A 25,509-nucleotide genomic window follows, 5' to 3' on the forward strand; every position below is an offset into this window, starting at 1 on the left:
AAGGTTGAGGAGAAGTAAGAGAGGAAGAGGAGAGAAAGGAAAAGGGAGATAGGAAGCCGAGTGGGCATTTTCAATATAGAAGGATAAGAAAAAGTAGCAGGCTTGGTCTAGCTCTGGAGAGAAAAAAGAGTGGGAAGAGGAGGGAGGAGGAGAGAGATGACGTGACAAGGATGAGACAGAGGCTGTGACTGGATGCCAGGCCTGGAAGATTTTCAGAGTGAGCTACATTTACCAACCTGACAGGAGGAACATGGGCCAGCCTTTGGATTTTCTATTGGTTTCAATCTGCCTGTTTCACAGCCTTTTCAGTTTTCAAGTAGAAGGTACGGGATGGAGTGAGGGTGGCTGGCAGTGGATTTTTGATTAAACAGCCTAGTACATCATTGCCATATGTAACAACTCTGAGATTTCCTGTAAGGGAGAGGCCACCCTGATTTCATGTGTTCTAATAAATCCAAAGGCATATTCTCTAGAAAATAGGATCCTCCAAAGGCTCAAACCTAGCAAGATAAAGGGGAGAAAGAATGAGAATGCAAATTGTGGTATTCTCCTGCCAGAAATCACATCACAGAACAAGTTCTCTCTTCATTTTGATGTTTGAAATGCCTACATAAGGAGAAAAGGTGTCTTAGTTTTGGAAAACCCGTTTTATTTCCTTATCAAAGTTGTGTTGACTTGAGTGACTCTGAAATGGCTACTTAAGGAAGTATTGTATTCTGGTTCCTGTCTTAGTGTTGTGAGCATTGTGCAGAGCTGTGAAAATCACTTTTTATGGAGTGGTTGAAAGTATATACTCATTTAAGTACTCCTCAGGATGTCTTTGCATCTAAAAACAATTAAAAGCCAGAGTGGATAAGTATTTAAAAGTGAAAGAGAAAAAAGAGAAGATTCTCTTTATATAACCACTTTTCTATCAACTGGAATTCCTATTTTATGATTATTGAAAGACAATACTTTTGCCATAGCTATGTGTTTTTATTTGAAAAGTTTAAATAATATTTATTTGTGTATGTGCATATATACTTGGATATCATAGTGTGCATGTAGAGATCAAAGAAAAACTTGCAGGAGTCTGTTTTCTCCTTCTGGGAGACCAAACAAAGATCATCAGGCTTTGTCAGCAAGCACTTTTATCCTCTGAGCTATCTTGCTGGCCCAGTTTGCTTTTACCATGTACACTTTACACAGTACATAATCCAAGAAGCTACTTAAGATTTTTGCAGCACCATAGGAGGAACAACAATATGATCCAACCAGTACCCCCTGAACTCCCAGGGACTAAGTTAACAGTCAAAGAGTACACATGGCGGGACCCATGGCTCCAGCTGCATGTGTAGGAGAGGATGGCCTTGTTGGTCATCAATGGAAGTAGAGGCCCTTGGTCCTGTGAAGGTTCTATGCCCCAGTGTAGGGGAATGCTAAGACCAGGAAGCAGGAGTGGGTGGGTTGGTGAGCAGGGGGAGAGGGGGGAGTATAGGGGGTTTTGGAGGGGAAAGGAGGAAAGGGGATAACATTTGAAATGTAAATAAAGAAAATATCTAATTAAAAAAAGATTTTCCTAAGATCTTTCTACTTTCAGCATCTGGCTTTTTAAGGTTTGACACCTCATCCCTCTATATATTATCATTATCATCTCTGCTATATAAAGTGAGATCCTATTGATCCGGGGCATGTTATCCTGTACTTAGAATGATGTAGTAATGTTTTGCTTTTGGTCATCCAACTGTTGCTTATGTATGGTCCTCCTTTAGGCAGTTCATGAATATTTGCTTCCTAGAGTTACAAAGGCTACCATCAGTGCCTTTCCCCCCAAAGACTTATTTTATATGTATGAGTGTTTTACCTTCATGCATATATAAATACCATATGCATGCCTGATGACCATGGAGGGTGAAGATATGCTCTGGAACTGGAATTACAGATGGTTGTGAGTTGCCATGTGGGTCCTGAAAATTGAACCCAAGTCTTTTGCAAGAGCAGTGAGAGCTCTTAAACACTGAGCCATCTCCAGGTGTCACCACAGTTTTTGTTTTATGTTGTTTTTATTGGGGGTGGTGGTGGTAATGGCTTATCACAGTACCTATATTGTGGTCAGAGAACAACTTGTGGGAGTCCAGTCTCTTCTTTTTGCTATGTGGGTGCTAGGGATCTAACTGAGTTGTGCCTCAGGCTTGGCTTGGTGTCAAGTGCCAAGTGCCTATGGGCCTTTTGTTTGAGCCACTGAAGTGCATACTGAAAGCTTGTGTGCTGATTCTAGTCAATATGTGATATAATGATTAAATTACTGCAATAGCCAGTCTGAAGATGAGAGAATATGATCAGAAATTAGAGGCATTTGGCTTTCAGAGAAATCCAATAATGAAAATCACTAAATCTTACTTAGCATTTTGGCAATTATATCATGGTAGATTTAAAATTAAACATCACAAATATCTTTAGTCAATGATTGAATAGGCAAGTGGGAAGACAGGCCTTGAGTTGAACATGCTGAAACCATTTATAATCATGTCCTGGAGAGGGAGAAGTGAAAGTTGGAAACATTTCACAGAGGGCTGGTTTGAGTGATCTCTTTCCAGGACTGAAATTATTATTTTGAGAATAAAATATATAACTAATAGCTAGCAAATGTTTCTTCTATTATTTTTTAAAAAAGTTTTCTTTATTCTGAACAATTTCATAATACATATATACATACAATAAAAAATAAGTATATATACTCTTATTCCCCCCTCAATTCACTACATATCCTATTTATAACATTTTTTCTTTTTTATTGAATATTTTATTTATTTAGATTTAAAATGTTATCCATCTTCCCAGTTTCCCCTCTACAATCCCCCTATTCTTTTCCTCTTCCCACCTGCTTCTGTGAGGGTGCTGCCCCATCCACTCATCCACTCCTGCCTTACCACCATAGCATTCTTCTATGCTGGGGCATTAAGCCTTCACAGGATCAAGTGCCTCCCCTCCCATTGATAACATAGTATTTTTACTGATTTTATGTCATGTACCCTATCACACTTATTTCCCAGTTCTTCCATGTCAACCCTCCCCTTTGCAACACTCCTAAAAATAACTCTGATTTGTATTATTTCTATTCTCACTGGAGCATGGACAAACTCAAGTAGTCAGCCCCTTAGATATAACTGAGTTGTTTCCCTTCTGCACCCCATACCAGAAGCCATCAATTGTGGAGAGCTAACTTCAGAACTCTGATCACACTTTAATAGTTCTCTTCAATGGCTTAGTATTAGGCTTCTACTTTGTTGGGGAGTGTTGGTGGAGCAGAAGGGGTACAGGTTGTCATAGAAGCCTTCCATGTCCATCTTTTTCAACTGTGCATCCATGTAAGTACAGAAGTAGCTTTCTTGGTCTTTACAGTCAGTAGGAACATGGACTATGGGTTTCCACATGGTTTCTTGTGATAGTACAGACCATGAACATGGCCCTAGCCTGCAATAGGCCCATAGATACAAACAAGGTCCTTAGTGGCAGCCTGAACTGCAGAAATCATCATGGCCTCAGGTGGTTGTGTAGGCCATTCACACCAACATGGCCCCCAGTGGCAACAAGGTCCATGAACATAAACATGTATTTAAGTGGCAGTCCAAGCCATGGCCATCCACATGACCTTTGGTGACAACATTGGACACAAACATCAACAGAAACCTGGGTTGCAGTAGGTCCTCTGACCCAGACATGGCCCTGGGCGACAGCATAGATCAAACATCACTATGGCCTCAGGTGGTAGCTCAGGCACTAGAACCAAAGATCAGCCCTGCACTGACCTGTGAGGCCACTGGACTAGAGCCATAGTCACTCAGTGTACCCTTTTGTCTTGTAAAGCCATGATACTTTAATACTTAACTTTAAAGATAGTTACAATTTTGTATGGCTTGAACTTGTACAGGTCTTGTGCATGCTATCACAACTACTGTGAGTTCAAATGTGCAACTTAAGAGTACAATTTTTTACAATTAAATTTACTGAGAAATTTTTGTCTAATTCTAAATGTTAAATTTAGTGAAATAAATATTTGTTTCTAATTATGTTTTTCAGATTATTATGCACCAACCATAGGTGAGTTTGTTTTTAAAAACCCTTTACTAAACATTGTAAAAATGTAGTAAGTGGTGTCACTGGATACTTCTTATTTTTAAAATACAAAATATTATATGTATGGGAAAGTAAATTAAAACATTTAAGAATTTTATATAGTTTTAATTTGCATGGTTCTTGTGCATGCTGTCACAGTAGCTGTGGGTTCAAATGTGTAACAGCCTGTTGTGTATGGAAAACATTCTTTCCTTATATTCATCCACTGTATCTGGCTCTGAAAAATTTTAATTTATTAGCCATTTTATTTGTTTATATTTCAAATAATCCCCCTCACTGGTTTCCCCTCCCTGATCTTCCCTATCCTCCTTCTCTTTGCCTCAAGAGGGTGCTCCCCCACCCATCCCTCCACTCCCACCTCACCCCTCTAACATCCCCTTTCTCCGCAGCATCAAACCTCCACAGGACAAAGTGCCTTCCCTCCCACTGATGCCAGATGAGGCAGTCCTCTGCTACATATGTATCGGGAGCCATGGAAAGGTCCATATACTCTTTCATAGTTCTGATGGGTCCAGTTAGTTGATACTGTTGTTCTTCCTATGGAGTTTCAATACCTCCTTCAGCTCCTTCACCCCTTCCCCTAACTCTTCCATTGAGGTCACCAGGCTCAGTCCAATAATTGGCTGTGAGTATCTGCATCTGTCTTAGTCAGGTACTGGCAGAGCCTCTCAGAAGACAGCCATACCAGGCTCCTGTCTGCAAGCACATCTTGGCATCAGCAATAGTGAGTGTTGGGGTTTGGTGGCTGCAGATGGGATGGATCCCGAAGTGGGGCAGTCTCTGAATAGCCTTTCCTTCAGTTTCTACTCCATTTTTGTCCCTGCATTTCCTTTAGACAGGTGCAATTCTGGGTTAAAATTTTTGAGATGGTTGGGTGATCCTATCCTTCTACTGGGGCCATGTCTATCTACTTGAGGTAGTCTCTTCTGGTTCTATTTCTCCAATGTTGGTTATTTCAGCTAATCATCTCCATTGGGTTCTGGGAGCCTTTCACATCCCTGTCATCTGGGATTTTCAAGCGGTTCCCCCAGTTCCCCACATCCCATTGCTACTTATTTCTATTCATTGTTCTGGCCCTCTGAAATTCTCTCTTATCTCTTCACATATATGATCTTGCTCCCCCTTTTTCCTCCCTCTCCCCTCTCCCATCCAGGTGCCTCCCTCCTTCAGCCTCCTGTGATTATTTTGTTACAAGTTCTAGGTCTGTTTGTAGCATCTACACTTTGGCCTTTCTTCTTGTAAAACTTCATGGTCTATAAGTTGTATCATGGGTATTCTGAGGTTTTGGGCTAATATCCACTTATTAATGAGTACATACCATGTATGCCATTTTAGGTCTGGATAACTTCACTCAGGATGATATTAATTCTATCCATTTGCCTACAAAGTTCATGAAGTTGTCATTTTTAATAGCTGAGTAGTATTCCATTGTGTAAATGTAGCACATTTTTTTTTTGTAGCCATTCTTCCATTGAAGGACATCTGAGCTGTTTCCAGCTTCTGGCTATTATAAGTAAGGCTGCTAAAAACATAGTGGAGCATGTGTCTTTGTCATATGTAGGAGCATCTTTTGGGTAAATACTCAGTAGTGGTATAGGTGATCTTTAGGTAGAACTATTTCCAATTTTCAGAGGAACTGCCAAATTGATTTACAAAGTGGTTTTACCAGTTTGACATCCCACCAGCAATGAAAGGATGTTCCTCTTTTTCTATACCCTTGCCAGCATCTGCTGTCACCTGCGTTTTTGATCTTAGCCATTCTGACTGGTGTAAGGTGAAAGAATCTCTGGGTCATTTTGATATACATTTCCCTGATGACTAAAGATGTTGAACATTTCTTTAGGTGTTTTTGAGCCCTTTGAGTTTCCTCAGTAGAGAATTCTCTGTTTAGCTCTGTTCCCCATTTTTTGATACGGTTATTTGGTTCTCTGGAGTCTAACTTCTTGAGTTCTTTGTATAAATTGGATATTAGCTCTCTGTTGGATGTAGGATTGGTAAAGATCTTTTCCCCATCTGTTGGTTGCCGTTTTGTTCTATTGACAGTGTCTTTTGTCTTACAGAAGCTTTCCAGTTTCATGAGGTCTCTTTTGTCAATTGTTGAAATTAGAACCTGAGCTCTTGGTGTTCTGTTCAGGAAAATTTCTCCTGTGCTGATGTATTCAATGCTTTCCCTCACTTTCTCTTCCATTAAATTCTATGTTTCACTTCCATTAAAGTGTATCTGGTTTTATATGGAGGTCCTTGATCCATTTGGTCTTGAGCTTTGTACAAGAAGATAAGAATGGGTCAATTTATATTCTTCTACATGCAGACTGCCAGTTACACCAGCATCATTTATGGAAAATGCTGTCTTTTTTTCCACTGTATGTTTTTCGCTTCTTTGTCAATGATCAAGTGACCATAGTTATGTGGGTTTATTTCTGGGTCTTCAATTCTATTCCATTGATCTATTGGTTTGTCTCTGTACCAAAATCATTCAGTTTTTATCACTATTGCTCAAGTTCTTTTTTTAAGATTATATATGTGTATATAATATATAATATATAAATATATATATAAATATATATATTTATATATATATAAATATATATATAATTATATAAAAATATATATATTATATATTATATACACATATATGGATGTTAGAGCACATGCAGGTCAGAAGAGAGCATCAGATCCCATTGCAGATGGTTGTGAGCCACCATGTGGTTGCTGGGAATTGAACTCAGGACCTCTGGAAGAGCAGTTAATGCCCTTAACCACTGAGCCATCTCTCCAACCCCATCCCAAATTCTTTTATTGGTGTGAATTGTTTTTGCTATCCTGTTTTTTTTTTTTGCTATTTATTGTACACTAGAGTGGCTATTCCATCTTGCTTCTTATGACCATTTGCTTGGAAACATTTTTCCAGTCTTTGACTCTGAGTCTTGTCTGTTTTTGTCACTGATTTGTATTTCCTGTATACATCAAAATGTTGGGTGCTGTTTACATAGCCAAACTATTAGCCTATGTCTTTTTATTGGGGATTTGAGTCCATTGATGTTGAGAGAAAATAAAGAGCAATGATTCCTGATTTCTGTTATTTTTGTTTTTAGAGTTGGTATTATGTTTTTGTGGTTCTCTTCTTTTGGGTTTGTTGTGAAATTAATTTTGTGCTTTTTCTTGGGTGTAATTTCCCTCCTTGTGTGGAGTTTTCCTTCTATCTTCTTTTGTGGGGCTGGATTCATGGAAATATATTGTTTAAATTTAGCTTTGTCATGGAATATATTCATTTCTCCATCTATGGTGATTGAGAGTTTTGCTGGTTATAATAGCCATGGCTGGAATTTGTGTTCTTTTAGGGTCTGCATGATGTCTGCCATCTTCTGGCTTTTTTTTATTTTCGAGATAGGTTTTCTCTGTGCAACCCTGGGTGTCCTGGAACTCACTCTATAGACCAGGCTGGCCTCGAACTCAGAAATCCACCTGCCTCTGCCTCTCAAGTGCTGGGATTAAAGGCATGTGCCACTGCTATGGGGTCATCTTCTGACTTTTAGAGTCTCTGTTGAGAAGACTGTTGTAATTTTGATAAATCTGCTTTTATATGTTACTTGGCCTTTTTCTCTTACACTTTTTAATATTATTTCTTTGTTCTGTTTATTTAATGGTTTGATTATTATGTAATGGAAGGAATTTTCTTCTGGTCCAATCTATTTGGTGTCCTGTGGGCTTCCCAGCCTTTCATTAATTCCTGAGTTCCTGGATGTTTTGGATTAGAAGATTTTCCACTTTGTATTTTTTGAAGGTTGTGTCATTATCTTGTATGGTATCTTCTGTACCTTAGATTCTCTCTCCTCTCCCTTGTATTCTATTGATGGTGTCTGCATCTGTAACTCCTGATCTTCCTAGTTTTTCCATCTCCATGGTTGCTTCCCTTTGTGATTTCTTTATTGCTTATTTCTATTTTTAGAACCTCAACAGTTGTATTCAATTCCTTCACCTGTTTAATTGTGTTTTTTGCATTTCTTCAACTTCTCCAGCTGATAAACACCTCCAGCAAAGTGGTTGGATATAAAATTAACTCAAATAAATCTGTAGCCTTTTTTTATATAAAGGATAAACATTTTGAGAAAGAAATTAGGGAAACAACCTCCTACATAATAGCCACAAATAACATAAAATATCTTTGTGCATCTCTAACCAAACAAGTGAAAGACCTGTATGATAATAACTTCAAGTCTCTGAAGGAAGAAATCAAAGAAAATCCCAGAAATGGAGAAATCTCCCATGCTCATGAATTGCAGAATTAACATAGTAAAAATGGCCATCCTACCAAAGACAATCTATAGATTCAATGTAATCCCATCAAAATCCCAACACAACTCTTCAAAGACATTTGAAGAGCAATTCTCAAATTCATCTAGAAAGTCAAAAAACCTAGAATAGTGAAAAAAATTCTTAACAATAAAAGAACAGCTGGGGGAATCACCATCCCTGACCTTAAACTTTACTACAAGCAATAGTGATAAAAACTGCATGGTATTGGTACAAAGACAAACATGTTGATCAAAGGAATAGAATTGAAACCCAGAAATAAAACCACACACCTACAGTCACTTGATCTTTGACAACAATGCCAAAAATATACAATGGAAAAAAGAAATGATCTTCAATAAATGGTGCTGGTTTAACTGGTCCACATGTAGAAGAATGAATGTAGAGTAGACCCATATTTATCACCTGTACAAAGCTCAAGTCCAAGTGGATCAAGGACCTCAACATAAAACCAGATACACTGAATCTAATAGAAGATAAAAGTGGGAAAGATCTTTACATTCATTGGCACAGGGGGGAATTTCCTAAACAGAACTCCAATAGCTCATGCTCTAAGATCAAGAATTGATAAATGGGACCTCATGAAACTTGGAAGTTTCTGTAAGGCAAAGGGCATAGTCAATAAAACAAATCTACACATTAGAGATTGGGAAAAAAACTTCACTAACCCTACATCTGATAGAGGACTAATATCCAAAACATATAAAGAACGTGAGAAGTTAATCACCAAAAACCTAAACAACCCAATCAAATAGTGGGGTATAGAAGTAAACAGAGGATTCACAACTGAAGAATCTCAAATGGCTGCAAAGCACCTAAAGAAATTTTCTCTGTCTTTAGTGATCAGAGAAATGAAAATCAAAACGATCTCAAGATTCCACCTTACACCAATCAGAATGGCTAAGATCCAAACCCCAGGTGACAACACATGTTGGGGAGGATGTGGAGAAAGAGGAACACTCTTCCATTGCTGGTGGGATTGTAAACTGGTACAATGACTCTGGAAATCAATTTGGAGATTCCTCAGAACATTGGAAATAAATCTACCTGAAGACCTAGCTATACTACTCTTGGGAATATACCCAAAAGATGTCCCTCCATGCTACAGGGGCACGTGTTCCACTATGTCCATAGCAGCCTTATTTGTGATAGTCAGAATCTGGAAACAACCTAGATGTCCCACGACAGAAGAATGGATACAGAAAATGTGGTTCATTTACACAATGGAATTCTACTCATCTATTAAGAATGAAGACATCATGAGTTTTGCAGGCAAATGGATGGAACTAGAAAATATCATCCTGAGTGAGGTAACTCAGACCAAAAAGAAAGTACATGGTATGTACTCACTAATAAGTGGTTATTAGGGGAAAAAGTACAGAATACCCAAGATACAGTCCACAGAACTCAAAAAGGTCAGCAAGCTGAAGTTCCCAAGTGAGGATGCCTCAGTCCCACTTGGGAGAACAAAGAAAACAATCACAAGTGGGGAGGGATGGATGAACCTGGGAGGGAAAGTGGACAGAAGTAGTGGAGTAGGGGAAGAGGGGAACCTGATCTGGTATTGGGTGGATTGGGGAGAAGGTGTGGGATGTGGATCAGTTGGAGGGTAGATTGAGGGGGCCAGGGAATGGAATATGGAGTGTACAATATAAATTAATTTATATATAAAAAGAGATTCATGTGTTTCCTCTTGAAGGGCTTCTGCCTGTTTACCTGTCTTCCTCTGTATTTCTTTAAGCGAGTTTTTTTTGTTTTTTTGTTTTTTATGTCATCCTTAGGGTTATCTTATCATTTTCATGAGATGGGATTTTAGATCAGAATCTTGCTTTTTATGTGTGTTGGGGTCTATGGGACCCTTTTTGTGGTGGGAGAACTGGATTCTGATGTTGCCAAGTGGCATTGGTTTCTGTTGCTTATGTTTTTGTGCTTGCTTCTTACCGTCTGGTATCTCAGGTGTTAACTGGCCTCAGTGTTTTCCGTGAGCCCGGTTGTGATTGACCTACTGGGAGTCAAGCTGCCTGTGGGTGGGAATGGGTCTGGGGTGCTGGCTCTGCCCTAGGTCAAATTGTGGAGTTGAAGGAAAATGTGTCCCTGGCAGGACAGGGCATGGCAGGTAGGCATCCTAGTTAGGCCAGGTATTCAGGCAGGGGGTGTCTTACCTGTGAGTCTGGTTTTGATGGACCTCCTGGGAGTCAAGCTGTCTTTTGGTGTGGGATGAGGTCTGGAGCACTTTCTTTGCCCTAGGCTATCTGACATTTCTGCTCCCACATTCTCAATAATCCCTGAGCCTGAGCAGAATGGAGTGTGCTATAGATGTCACATTTAAGGATGAGCATCCTACAATGTCTTGTTCTCTGCATGTTGAGCAGTTGTAGGTGTCTGTTGATTGGCATCTACTACAAAAGATGCTTTTGTGATAAGGGTTGAGTGCTGCAGTAATCTATGGGCATACCAATAAAAATTCTTAGGAATGGTAGGTAAGTAAGAAATAAGCAATGAGCTATTGATAATCGATAACTGCTGAAAGAGGAAAAGTTAGTTCTCTTAAAGGCTATGCACTCAATCAACCACGCTCCAGTGGATAGTGACTTACCCAATCATATATAGGGAATACGTTTAGGTGAGTATGGAATGAGGTGTGTGGATCTGGGAGAACCTACTAGAGGGAGTATTATAAAAATATAATATACTAAGTTCCCAAACAACTAGCAAAAGTATCAAAAATTAAAAAAAATAATTATTATATTAGTACCTTTAAGCAATTAAATTTGTCATTATGGATATATCAAACTGTTATTTTCTTTCCTCAAAGACCAAATACTTTAAAAAATAACAAATCAGACATTTCTGTGTCTGTTCATATGGTCAATTTTGGTAACAGTTTACAATACTACAAAGCGTGTTTTTCTTTAAAATTCCCTTACTGATTGACATTTTATTTTTAATTTACTATTTTAAAAAGAATTATTTTATTTTTAATTTTACATGTGTGTGTATGTCTGCATGTAGGTATGTATTTATTAGTACTGGTGTCTGCCAAGGCCAGGAGAGGGCATTGGATTCATTGTTCCACCTTTTCATTGGGTGTTACAATCTTTTTCTCCCTCATCCATGATATTCATTGGGCCTCAGGAGAAGGGTATATGATATAGATGTTTCATCTGTGGCTGAACACTCCATGGACACATATTCTTTGCACTTTGACCAGTTCTGATTTGTAATGGAATTGGAATTTTAATTAGAATGCCATTCCAACTAAACCCATAATCACAGGACTATATATTGTCAACAGTATTAGTTAACTTGACAGGAGAGGGAACCTCTAATATATGTTATATCATGAAAGAGAAATAACCTGTCAGCTGATATAAAATAATAGGCTACTAATAAAGCTGGCAAAATTATTAGAATCTGGCTTTGTTGCTGATATAAGATAAATATAAATACTTTTTCTGGATAATTAATGTTGAGAGCCATTCAGACATTGATAAAAGAGGAAGTACTACTCTCTTTTATATAGATGATGAAATGCTTTGGAATGAAGCCACTAAGAAATATATAGGATAAGTAGAGAGCCTGTCAAGAATTTCTCCAGTGAGGGTCTAGAAGCATGGCTAAGTACTTACCACATCCACAAGGCCTGGGTTCAACCCCCAGCAATGAAAAAGAATGTAGGATTCTATAAAATAAATCATTTCAGGAGCATAAAACTAGATCTGAAAATAAAACATGTATGATATCTATGGCGGTTTGGATAGGTTTGCTTCCCATAGACTCTTGTGTTTTAATGTTTGGCCTATAGTTGGTGTCACTATTAGGAGGTGTGACATTATTGGAGTATATGTGGCCTTGCTGAAGGAATATGCCACTCTGGGAGTGGTCTTTGAGGTCTCCTATGCTGAAGCTATACCCAGTGTGATAAAGTCTTCTGCTGGCTGTGAATCAAGATGTAAAACTCTCAGCTCCTTCTCCAGCACCATGTCTGTTTATGTGCTACCATGATTCCCATCATGATAATAATGGACTAAATCTCTGAAACTGTAAGCCCATCCCAATTAAATACTTTTCTTCAGAAGAGTTGCTGTGGTCATGGTATCTCTTCCTTGACATGATCTTATGCCAATACTATTCTTCCTCATATTAACATATCTATTAATGTTTATTTTCCAGAAGAGTCTGTTTTAAAGTCTATGATTGAAATGACCTTTACTTAAATTTTAATTTTTCAGAGTCCGTAATTAGAAATCCAGAGACAGAAGGTAAGCTGATCAGAAAATTTTTATTATTAATATATGTTCTTTCTCTTTATATGTTTTTCTTTATTTTAATTTTATGTGTATGGGTGTTCACCTGTCTGTATGTCCATTTACCACATGAATGCCTACTGTCAGTGGAGGCCAGAAGAAGGCATCAAATTCCCTGGTTGAAGTTATAAATGGTTGTGAGCAGACATATAGGTGCTGACAACTGAACCCAGGTTCTTAGGAAAAGCATCTAGTGCTCTTAACCACTGAGCGATCTCTTTAGTCCCTGTGTGTTGTCTTCTGATTCCATAAAAATGTGAACTTAGTGATTTTGTTTCTAGTTACTTTTATCTTTTTTTCATAAAACATTGCATATATTCCTTTTAAATAGATAAGAGTGAAATATGCCCCCAAGAATTCTTACCAGCAGTAAAAATTTATACTTTTAAATTCTTGCCATTCTAATAGAGAATGCCAATATAAAAATTCATATAGAAAAAAATTCATATAGAAAATCAGCCAATAATAATTTGGGACATTGTGAACAAAACAGTACTGAAGTAGAAAAACACTTTGTTTTATAATCAGTTGTCTAACCATATTATAGATGTTTCAATGTGAAAAACATGGTATCGACCTAGGTGGAGTCAAATAAGTAATATTTTTGATGCTTGTAGGATCTAGGTTATGGTGGTTTGAGTAAAAATAACCCATATAGGCTCATAGAGAGTGGTACTATTAGTAGCTGTGGCCTTGTCAGAGTAGGTCACTAGAGGGTGCGCTTTGAGGTCTCAGAAGCTCAAGTCAGTTCACTTCCTGCTGCTTGCCGATCCAGATGTAGAACTCTTAGCTCCTTCTCCAGTGCCATGTCTGCCTGCATGCTGCCATGATGGCTCCATTGCAATAACGAAGTAAGCCTCTGAAACTGTAAGCCCAGTGACATGTTTTTGTTTATAAGAGGTGTCAGGTTAATAGTATCCCTTTATAGCAATAAAAACCCTAAGATTCCGGCCTTGCCTTTTTTTCACAATGGTGCTCACAATTCTAATAGTGGCTTTGATCTCTAAAATAAGGGATTCTGAAGAAGAACTCACCTTTTTAAAGGAGTTACATTTAGTTTTTTAGTTATATATGTGCTTGTGTTTGTATTTTGGTGTGCTCATGTGAATGCAAATGCCTGTGGAGGCCCAATGTATAAGATCTTCCTTGGAGCCTGAGTTATAGGAAATTGTGAGTTGCCACACTGGGGTGCTTAGAAGTGAATGTGGATACTCTACAATAACAGTATGTGCTCTTAACCACTGATCCATCGCTTTACTCCTGAAAGAACTCACTTAAAAGTTTAAAATATAATAGATTTTTGTTTTTTAAATATATATCTAATACATTTAAAGGAAGGAAGGATGTGATGTAATTCTATTTTAATTAAAAATGTGCTATATAAAATGGTTTATATTTGTCAATTTCACACATGTAAACAATGTATTTTGAGCATATCCATCTCTAACACTTCATCCCACTTCTCACATTCCTAACACTTCTTTCCTTGTTTTATGTCTTCTTCATTTTTTTTCATTTTGGTAACAAATTGTTTGTCAAAATTAACTCATTTTGGCAATTAGAGACACACTGGAATGTTGACTGATCTGTTGGCTTGATGCTAGGCAGCTCATCATAGCTGCTGCAATGCCCATGCCATGTCTAGAAGACAGCATGCCACAGCTCTTCTTCCCAATCTTCTGACATTACATTCTTTCTACCCCCTCTATGAGATGTGCTGCTGTGTGGGTGTTGACATAGATATCTCATTTAGGGAAGGAATTAATTTAAAAAAATCTCTACTAACACACTCAGGGATAGATAAAGAATTTTTGTTTTCTTTTAGATGGTGTATGTGTCTTTCCATTCTGGTATAGAAGTGAAATATTCTATGACTGTGTCAATTTCAATCTGAAACACAAGTGGTGTTCTTTGAATAAGACTTTTCAAGGTTACTGGAAGTACTGTGCTCTTTCAGGTAAGTGCTTGTCTCACAGGTGGGAGATTCATCCCTTTTCTTGGGGACCATTTATTGTGATAGACAAGAACTCAGAATCCAGAACAAATTCTGTTGTGAAAATAAGAAGCACACAACTTCTTTGTTGCTGTTGAATGAGTGAATAGGCTATAAGTGTGGGTGTGTACCTGTGAGTGTGTGGAGGCCAGAGGCCAATGTCATGTATCTCCTTCTATTACTCTTTCCTTTTTTATTATTATTATTTATTTTTTGAGATAGGGTCTGTCATTGAACTTGGAGGTTGCTGATTTGGTGAATCTACCCATTCAGCAAGCCTAGGAGATTTACTTCTCTCTATCCTCCCCTAGAGTTAAGATTGGAGGCATGTAATACTATACCTAGATTCTTTATTTGGATCCTAGGTATCTGAAATTGGGTCCTCATCTTTGCACAGTGAGGACTTCAGATACTGAATTGTATTCCAAGTCCCCAAGATGTGTAATTTCTGATAATATAAAAATCACATAGAATTAAGTGGTTTTGGTTCCATCATCTTGATAAAAAACTCCTAGTAGAACATCAAGTAGAAATGAATTGCAATATAATAGCTACATGGACTAGAGAAGAGAAGATTGTGTGGAAGTGTGGGTAATAGCTGCACTGACTAGGGAAGAGAAGATTGTGCAGAAGTGTGTGTGTGTGTGTGTGTGTGTGTGTGTGTGTGTGTGTGTGTGCTGCAAAGAAGAAAGTGTTCCTCTTCCCACTGACTCTTCCTTTTACAGACTATGCTCCATGTGCCTTTCCCTTCTGGTACAGACGTATGATCTACTGGGATTGCACAGAGGACGGGGAGGTGTTTGGAAGAAGGTGGTGTTCACTCACCCCAAATTACAACAAAGACCATGTTTGGAAATATTGTATATAATGGTGAGATTTATTGGATGATAATGATGATGATGATGATGATGATGATGATGATGATGATGATGATGATGATGATGATGATGACAATGATGATAATTGGTTGGGGAGAGAAGGAAGGGAAATATTAATTCTTCTTGGAAAGAACTTCCCTCCTTTCTTTTGGTCAAGAGGGGTAGAGGTTGAATCTTCATTGCAAGTTTTTGTTTAAATTTAAAGCTTCTTTTTGTGAGATGCAAAGTGAAGATGCTCTGACTATAGATAACTTAGGGTATAGATGATGGCTTGTGGGATTTTAAGATGGAGAGTTATTGTTCAGAAACCACTTTTTATTTTCTATGCATATAAAATGAATCCATTAAAAATTATATCAGGGTGAAAGCAGTCTGCCAATGTAGATTTTTTTGTCATCATTACACTACTCAGTCGGAGACATTGATAATAGGGAACATGATACATGTGTGGGGACAAAGGGAGTGTGGGAAATCTCCATAAACTCTTGATTTTGCTTTGAAGATGAAAGTGGTACAGTTAAGACAATTGGAAGTTCATTGCTGAAGAAAGGCCAAATTTTAAGAACACAGTTCTCCACCTGCTCTGTGTCCACTTTGCTTTTTATCTGAACCAAGTCAAATCATACTCCACCCTTTCCCCTTCTAGCACCATTTGTATCTGACGGTGAAGAAGACACAGCAAGTGCCTCATACATTCACCCAAAAGGGGAAGAGCTGACCGCTAAATTCATTCTAATAGATGAAAGGGGGGTTTGCCATGGAAATGCCACAGCAACACAAAGCAGCCTTCAAATACTCTGCTGGGATGCAAGAGCTTCTTAAATTTTCCAAAAGGCGAAGTCAACTGGGCAGAATTCAAAGAAGGATTTTGAAGAGAATATACTGAGGAATTTTCAACACTAGAGAGTAGGAGTCATATTTGGCAGTGTGTAAATTGGTGGGCATTATAATTGTTTCCTATTTCATCCAGAACATGAAGGAGATGGTGTAAACCTCAACCACCATGGGATTGTTGCTGTATGTAACAAGATAATTGGAATACATGAAGTGAGCTTGTCAGCATGACCACATGACATCTGGTTGGGTGAAGGGTTAACAGGATGCCAGGTCCCATGTTCCCCTTAGAATCCGGGTAGCAATCTTTATGCCTATCTAGGCCTTGGCTCTTCTTGGCTGCTTGGTGAGTTCACCTGACATCAGTACCCACCAGGTTCCTAAAAGGAGAAAGCTAAGAATATGTGTGTTCGAGGTTTGTGTCTGTATCTTTTCTTATCCAGGAAGCAAAGACAGTAGTTCCTGAAACTGTCTGAAAAAGTGTCTGGTGTAGAGCTGGGCATAAGAGTTATTGCAATAAATCAATCAAATTAGAAGTCTAGGTCTCCATTCCCAAGCTTTTTGGGCCTTCAATAGGTTCCCACTGAGCTGCCCCCTCAGTGTGTGCATTTTGCAATGTTCATAACATTTCAGAAAAAGATGAGGTTTTGATATATAAGCAAGGTTTTTCTTAAACTGGTAAGTTTCCTATCACAGGCTCTCACATCTTGGGATTATAGTCCCTCGTCATCATGCCTACTGCAATATTGGGGTATTTGAAAATCACACTGTAGGGTCTAATGAGATTGCTCAGTGGGTAAAACTGCCTTCCACCAAACCTGGTGACCTGAGTTCCATATAGTAGAGGGAGAATCCATGTAGTAGGAGAATCCATGTAGAAGGAGAGAACAGGTTCCTGAAAGTTACAGACTACAGCATTTGGGAGAGTGGGTTCTGCACTTTAACTGGGCAGCCCAGTGGAGCTGACTTTGGAGGCATGGGTGTGGGTGAGCCATCCCCATGGCATGAGAGCAGGAGAGGAGAGGGGACCCTGCCATCTGCCTCCTGCCAATGGCAGGTGACACTGGGTAACCTAGCTAGAGCAGTGCTGGAGAGATAGTCCTGGTAGTGTGGAAAAGGGAGAGACTGTGGGCTGATCAGTTCAGCTATCACCCAGTTCCAGGACTCTGAATTGGTCCACCCACAAATTTGTCATCTGTAAATGGTTGGGGTATGTGAAAGTGCCAGTCCTGTGGTACCCAAGCTGCAGGATCTCAATGACACAGAACAACAGCAGGATAAACTAGGAGGAGTTATGAAGATCCAATAATGGTGGTGTCACTGAAGCCAGACACATAACCCGTAGCAACGACCATTTGCAAGTGAAGATGTGTGGACAAAATAGTACTTTGTGGGACACACTGTGACATATTACAGTTTCCATGATGAGATATTTTCTATGCTTCATTTTTGTTGTGAATATTTTATTTTGAGGCAGAGGTTGCAAAGGCAAAGGGCTGATATGAGGCCATGGGGAGATGTTGTCTAATTGCTCTAGCTAGAACTTCAAATACTATATTAAATAGATAGGGAGAGAGAGAGCAACATTGTTTAGTACCTGATTTTACTGCAATTGCTTCAAGTTTCTCTCCATTTACTTTGATGTTAGCTACTGGTTTACTGTATATTGCTTTTATGATGTTTAGGTATGGGTCTTGAATTCCCGATCTTTCCAAGACTTTTAACAAGACGTGTTGTTGCACTTTGTCAAATGCTTTTTTCACATCTAATAAAATGATTCTGTAGTTTTTTTCTTTGAGTTTGTTTGTGTATGAGTTAGGTTGACGGATTTCTGTATATTGAACCATCCCTGCATCCCTGGAATGAAGCCTACTTGATCGTGGTGAATGATTGTTTTGATGTGTTTTTGGATTCAGTTGGCAAGAATTTTATTGAGTATTTTTACATCGATATTCTTAAGGGAAATTGGTCTGAAGTTCTCTCTCTTTGTTGGGTCTTTTTGAGGTTTGGTATCAGCATAACTATGGCTTCATAGAATGAATTGGGTAGTGTTCTTTCTGTTTCTACTTTGTGGAATAGTTTGAAGAGTATTGGTATTAGGTCTTCTTGGAAGGTCTGATAGAATTCTGCACTAAACCCATCTGGTCCTGGGATCATTCTTTTTTGGTTGGGAGACTATTAATGATGGTTTCTATTTTGTTAGGTTATATGGGACTGTTTAGATCATTTATCTGATCTTGACTTAACTTTGGTACCTGGTATGTCTAGAAAATTGTCCATTTCTTCCAGTTTTCCAGTTTTGTTGAGTATAGGCTTTTGTAGTAGGATCTCATGATTTTTTGGATTTCCTCAGTTTCTGCTTTTATGTGTTCTTTTTCATTTCTGATTTTCTTAATTAGGACACTGTCTCTGTGTCCTCTAGTTAGTCTGGCTAAGGGTTTATCTATTTTGTTGATTTTCTTAAAGAACCAGCTCCTGGTTTGATTGATTCTTTGTATAGTTCTTTTTGTTTCCACTTGACTGATTTCAGTCCTCAGTTTGATTATTTCCTGCCTTTGACTCCTCTTGGGTGAATTTGCTTCTTTTTGTTCTAGAGCTTTCACGTGTGTTGTCAAACTGCAAGTGTATGCCTTCTCCAGTTTCTTTTTGGAGGCATTCAGAGGTATGAGTTTTTCTCTTAGGACAGCTTTCACTGTGTCCCATAAGATTGGATGCTTTTATTGAATTCCTTCACTTTTTTGGTTGTGTTTTCTTGTAATTATTTAAAGGATTTTTGTGTTTCCTCTTTAAGGGCTTTTACCTGTTTGCCTGTGTTCTCTTGTATTTCTTTATGGGAGTTGTTTATATCTTTATTAATGTCCTCTATCATCATCATGATATGTGATTTTAAATCATGATTTTGCTTTTTTGCTGTGTTGGCCTAAACAGTGCTTGCTGTGGTGGGAGAAATGGGTTCTGATGATAACAAGTAGCCTTGGTTTCTGTTGGTTTATGTTCTTGTCCATGCTTTTCACCATCTAGTTATTTCTGGTGTTAATTGGTCTTGCTGTCTCTAACTGTGGCTTGTCCCTTCTGCAAGCTTCTGTGTCAGTACTCCTGGGAGACATGTTCTCTCCAGGAGGAATTTATGTACAGAGAACAGTGGTACAAGGTCAGCTCTGGGGTACAGACCGAAACCAGAAGGATCCTATCCATAGCTGTTCCTTGGTTTCTGTGTTCTGATGGCTCTGGAACAGTCCCTCTTGGGCCAGGAATTTGAAGAGAAGTGGTGGTCTTATCTGTGCTTGCAGGTGTGTAGGCACTCCTCTGAGACTAGCTCTCTCCTTGAGGTATTTTTGTATGTAGTGCTGTTGCACAGGATCAGCTCTGGGCACATAAGGAAACTGGAAGGCTCCTGTCCCAGGTCACTTCTCAGTTATTGTGTCCTGAGGGTTTCGGCGGGTTCCTCTGAGCAGCAGTGGTGATCTTACCTGTGCACACAGGCTTGTCTGCATTCCTGAGAGGCTAGCCCTCTCCTGGCACCATTTGGGTATGAAGTTATGTGACACAGAATGAGCTCTGGGCACAGATAGAAACTGGAGTGCCATTCATAGCCGTTTTGTTCAAAATAACCAGAAACTGGAAACATTCTAGAGGACCCTCAACTGAAGAATGGATAAAGAAAATGTGATATATCTACACAATAGAATACTATTCAGCTATTAAAAATGAAGATATCATGAGTTTTTTTTAGGCAAATAAATGGATGGAACTTGATATTGATATGGAACTGAGTGATGTAACCCAGTCCCCAAAGGACATGCATGATATGTACTCACTTATAAGTGGATATTATCCATAAAATACAGTTACCTACATTCTATAGATCCAAAGAGGCTAAACAAGAACAGAGGTCCAAGTTAGGAAGCTGGAATTTCACTTAGAAAATAAAATAAAATAGTCATAAAAGGCAGATGTAGGGAGGGAACTCAGAGGGAGGGGATGGGAAGGATAATGGGGGATTCAGGATCAGTCTGAGTCAAGACAGGGGAAATGGCTGGATGGGCCATGAGAATGAATGGAAATTTGAAACTGATGTGGGTGAGGAGGCTGAGGGCATCTCCACGAGGAGACATGGCCTGTAACAAGGGAGGCACCAAAGAATCAATGAGGATGACCTTAGCTGTGACTCATTACCACATTAGAGATATGGATCATAAAGAAGCTACCTTCTGTATCTAGACAGGAACCCAAGTGGAGCAATAGAGACACCAACCCACTCACAAAACATTCATCTTCAAATTTATCCTGGCTACAATTAATGCAGGCATAGGGGATGGAGCAGAGATTGGGGGAATGGCCAACCAATAAGTGGCCCAACTTGAAACCCACCCCATGGACAAGCACCAATAAGAGGAAGGATTATAGTTCCCAAAGGGGATAATAACTCCACAAGAATACCAACAGAGTCAACTAACCTGGACCCTTGTGGCTCTCAGAATCTGAATCACCAACCAAAGAGCATACATGGCCTGGGCCTAGGCCTCCCCATTCATATGTAGCAGATTTGCAGCTTGACCTTCATGTGGGTCCTGAACAACTGGAATAGGGGCTATCCCAAAAGCTGTTACCTGTATGTGGGATATGTTCTAGCTAGGTTGCCTTGTCTAGCCTCAATGGGAGAAGTGCCTAGCCTCTCAGAGACTTGAAGTGCCAGAGTCATGAGAATAGCCAGGAGGGCCCCAGTTGCCCAGAGGAGAAGGAAAGGGAGGAGAGAGGAAGGATTATGGGAGGGGGTGACAGGTAGGTGTCAATAGGTGGGATGTAAAGTGAATAAGTAAAAACAAATTAAATTATATTTTTTAAAAAGTGAAAAAAATAAAGATTGGACTGTAAAGGGAATCATGCTTTCCCACAGTGATAATGATTTCTCTTCAAATGGCATCACCAAATGAGAACTAGATCTTCAGTGCATTACAACTGTAATTGATTATGTACAAATGCAAATCCATAACAGAAAGACCACAGAAAATATGACTTTTAAAAAAATCAATTTGTCCAAGCAGTGGTGGCACACACCTTTGATCCCAACACTTCAGAGGCAGAGGCAGGCGGATTTCTGAGTTTGAGGCCAGCCAGCCTGAACTACAGAGTGAATTCCAGTATAGCCAGGGCTATACAGAGAAATCCTGTCTCAAAAAAACCCCCCAAAATAATAAAAAAATAAATTCTATGCTATTTGTTCATTTGATAAGGTGAAGATAAATATGTCCATAAGAACCTTCCTGTTCCCCAGGGAAAGTTGAGCTGAAAGAATAGAGGCAGTTTTACTATTCAAGGATCTCCAGAGAGAAGCCTAATCACGAGTCCTCCTTTGGGAAAGGTCTGCCTTTTGAAAGCTGTACATAAATGCTTTAGCCTCAATTCAGCAGTTTCAGTCTTAGCTAACATTCATATTCTATTTCAGTCTTCTTCATGTGTGTGTCTGTTTCTCTGTTACTGGCATTGACTATGGGCTCCCTTGGAAGCTAGATAAGTGTTCTACTACTGGATTATATCATTAAAAAGGGGAATACTAGCTGAATGTGGATGCCTGTCTTTAGACAGTCCCATTCAGTGGCAGAAACTAAGGGATGACACCCTATGTCAAAGACAATGGAAATTTCTGGATACTCCTACTTGCCTCCTAAAGTCCTTTTGGCATGTGTCCCTGCTATTCCCAGTCTCATGTGCGTGTTGTCTCTTGAAAACATGGTCATCTTCAAAAGGGGAGATTGAAAGTTTTCAAAGAAGGGCCATTCTCTTATTTAACATTCCTATCAGAACAAGTGACCCTAATGGATTGAGCTACACTCACTTGGAAGATTTGTCTTTTTGTTTGTGAACTCATGGATGTGCGTACCAGAGACTTGCAGCCAGTTCCTGGGCATAGGGCACAGCATACCTCTGATGTATTTGAAATCTGAAACTTGGAGAGATGGTACAAGTTTTGGGTTTTTCCCACCGAGTGAGAAGAATTCCTGAGGTTTTCATATGAATTAGTTTTGTCATCTTATTCTAAATTTTAGATCAAAGACTAGAAAGTCATTTTAATACTTCATATTTTCAACTTCTTTTTAAGAATTAAACTGAACTCTTTTTTTGTTTGTTTGTTTTGTTTTTTGTTTTTCAAGACAGGGTTTCTCTGTATAGCTCTGGCTGTCCTGGAACTCACTGTGTAGACCAGGTTGGCCTTGAAAAAAATCCACCTGCCTCTGCCTCCCAAGTGCTGGGATTAAAGGTGTGCAACACCACTGCTCAGCTAAACTGAACTTTTTATATGAATTGTTTTGCCATCTTATTCCTAACTCCATAACAAAGTCTAGAAGATCATTTTAATATTTTATATTTTCCCCTCTTTTTAAGTTCAGACTGAGAGAGACAGACACAGAGAGAAAAACAGAGAAAGAAAGAGGCAGAGAGACAGATAGAGAGAGACAGAGCAAGACAGAGTGAGCTAGAGACACAGAGAAGACAGAGGAAGACAGAGAAAAAGAGACAGAGGAAGACAGAGACAGAGATAGACAGACAGACAGACAGACAGGCAGACAGACAGACAATCTAAATGTACAGGGAAGTAAGGTAAGTCTTGCATAGGGGCTAATTATAAGGGTATTAAGTCACCAAGGAAGGTAGAAAGAAACAAAAGAGGAATATATAAGTTGTTGGCTAAAGACTTCTCCAATGTAAACCAGAAACAGCAGCTGAGTATCCTAGGCATTAGAGTCACAGATTTTTACACATGTCCAAAGGCATGAACAACCTGGAGAGGCAAAGTATTGCTGCTTTTTATCTTATCATTAGTGTGCATTCATGTAAGTTGATGCCACTAACTTTTGGGCTGTCATGAAGTCCAGCACAATTTTGTCATCTGGATGAGGCTTACAACACATGGATGAGTTGTATTCAGATAGATGAGTCTGAGGTACAATGTTCACCAAGCCAGAGAGATGTAAATATGGATAATAGAGAACTGTTTAGATTCATGCCAGGAAAGGCTTTCTACTTTTGTTTTTTGAACCCAAAACTTTTTATTGATTTTGTGACTTTGACATCATCCACCTCAATCCCACCCATCTCCCTCTCCCTTCATATCCATCCTCCACCCTTGCAACCTCTCCCACCAAGGTAAAATAAAATAAGAAAGAATTAAAAACCCTTATCTTGTAGTAGAAGCTGTAGTGTGTCAGTGTGTCACACAGTATACCCTTTTGCCCATACATTGTTTCTTTTAAACGTTCATTGCAATGAGTCATTGGTCTGTCTTGAGGTCTCTGGGTTCATGGACTACATACCAAAAAGAAAATGAATGGAACACTAGAACCTATTTTCTTTGTTGTTGTTTACTGACTATGAACACAATGTGACTAGCTGTTTCATGCTCCTATTTCTATAGCCATGGCTGATCTGTGGCTCACCTTTTTTATTTATTTTTTAATCATGATTGATTGAATGCTAAACCTTCAAGTTTAGGGGCAGGAGCTACAGCTTGAGAGTTAAGAGCAGTTGCTCTTCCAGTGGTCCTACCTTCAGTTCCTAGCACCCAGATGTCAGCTCACAATTGTTTATAATGCCCACTTCAAGGGGATCCTCTACTTTCATCTGGCTTCCAAAAGTACCCCACATGTGGTACATCAATATACATGTAGAGAAAGCACTTGTATTGGTTACTTGTATTGTTGTGATAAGACACTACTGCTAAGGTAACTTATAAGGTAATGAGTTTAATTGTGATTACTATGCCAGAGGGTTAGAATTCATAATGGCTGAATGAAGGCATGGCAGCAGGAGTGAAAGCTAAGAACTCACATCTGAAACCACAATCAGGAAGCAGACAGAACAAGCTGGGAATGGAGCAAATCTTCTGAAACCTCAAAGCCTCCCTCTACTGACATACTTTCTCCAGCATTATCTCATCTCCTAAGGCTCCTCAAACCATGCCCAAACTGCCAACAAATGCCAGAGAATAAGGGCATTTAAACCACCACACCATGCACACAGAGACATACTCATGTATATGTGTGTACACACACATACACACACACAAACACACACACACACACACACCACAAACCTGTGAGTCAAAATGAATCCCTTTATTTTCAAGTTGATTCTGCTAAATATTTTGTAGCATCAATGAGAAATGTAGCTACTTACAGAGAATTGGCACCAAGAAGTGGGTTCATTACTATCATAAACTCTGGCTAAATGAATTGGAGACCTTTGGAACTAGGGTGTGAGATAAATGTAGAAGCATGTGTAATTGTGACCTTGGAAATACTGATAGGTGCTGTAAGCAGAGCTTCCATTTATTTATTTATTTATTTATTTATTTATTTATTTATTTATTTATTTATCCACTTTACATCATGATCACAGCCTCCCTTTAGTCCCCCTTTGGCACAGTCCCCTGTCTTCTCTACTTTTCTGAGAAGGAAGAGGCCTCCTCTGTTTATCAACCCACATTGGCACATCAACTGATTTCAGGACTAGGCACATCTCTCACTGAGGCCAGACAAGGCAGCCCAGTTAGGGAAACAGGATCCACAGGCAGACAACAGAGTCAGGGACAACTCTCACTCCAGTTGTTGGAGGGACCCCCATGAAGATCAAGCTACACATCTACTACATATGTGTGGGGGTGGGGGCAAAGACAGAGAGACAGAGAGAGAGAAAATTATCCAGCCCATGTCTGTATAAGCAGAGCTTAATAGGCTATTTTGGTAGGGTTTGACAACAGGGAATCAACATGAGCAGTGGTAGCTGGACTTACGAAGTTTCTAAGTGAGGTAGAGAAGCAAGTTAGAGGACTGGATAGATGACTCAGTGGTTGAGAGCATTTGTTGTTCTGGCAAAGAACTTAGGTTCAGTTCCTAGTACTCGCATAATGGCTCCCAACCATTTGTAATTCCATTCTTGTGGGTCTGATGCTCTCTTCTGACCTCTGCAGGCCCATGATGCAGAGGAAGCAAGCCAACCAACCACATAAATATACATACACATAAATAAATAAATTATAAATAAATATAATATAAATAAATTATAAAAA

General features: G+C 39.1%; 1 protein-coding gene across 1 annotated transcript; it reads left to right on the forward strand.

Moving 5' to 3' along the window:
• Positions 1-250: 250 nt before the first annotated feature.
• On the forward strand, positions 251-16,333 carry Bsph1 (binder of sperm protein homolog 1). The gene is made up of 6 exons (XM_031384183.1): positions 251-323; positions 4,060-4,080; positions 12,663-12,692; positions 14,563-14,694; positions 15,456-15,600; positions 16,255-16,333. The coding sequence occupies exons 1-5, from the start codon at positions 251-253 to the stop codon at positions 15,596-15,598; spliced, it is 399 nt and encodes a 132-aa protein (XP_031240043.1). The 3' UTR covers positions 15,599-15,600; positions 16,255-16,333.
• Positions 16,334-25,509: the final 9,176 nt, after the last annotated feature.

Source organism: Mastomys coucha, unplaced genomic scaffold (assembly GCF_008632895.1).
Source record: "Mastomys coucha isolate ucsf_1 unplaced genomic scaffold, UCSF_Mcou_1 pScaffold21, whole genome shotgun sequence".
NCBI classification, from domain to species: domain Eukaryota; kingdom Metazoa; phylum Chordata; class Mammalia; order Rodentia; family Muridae; genus Mastomys; species Mastomys coucha.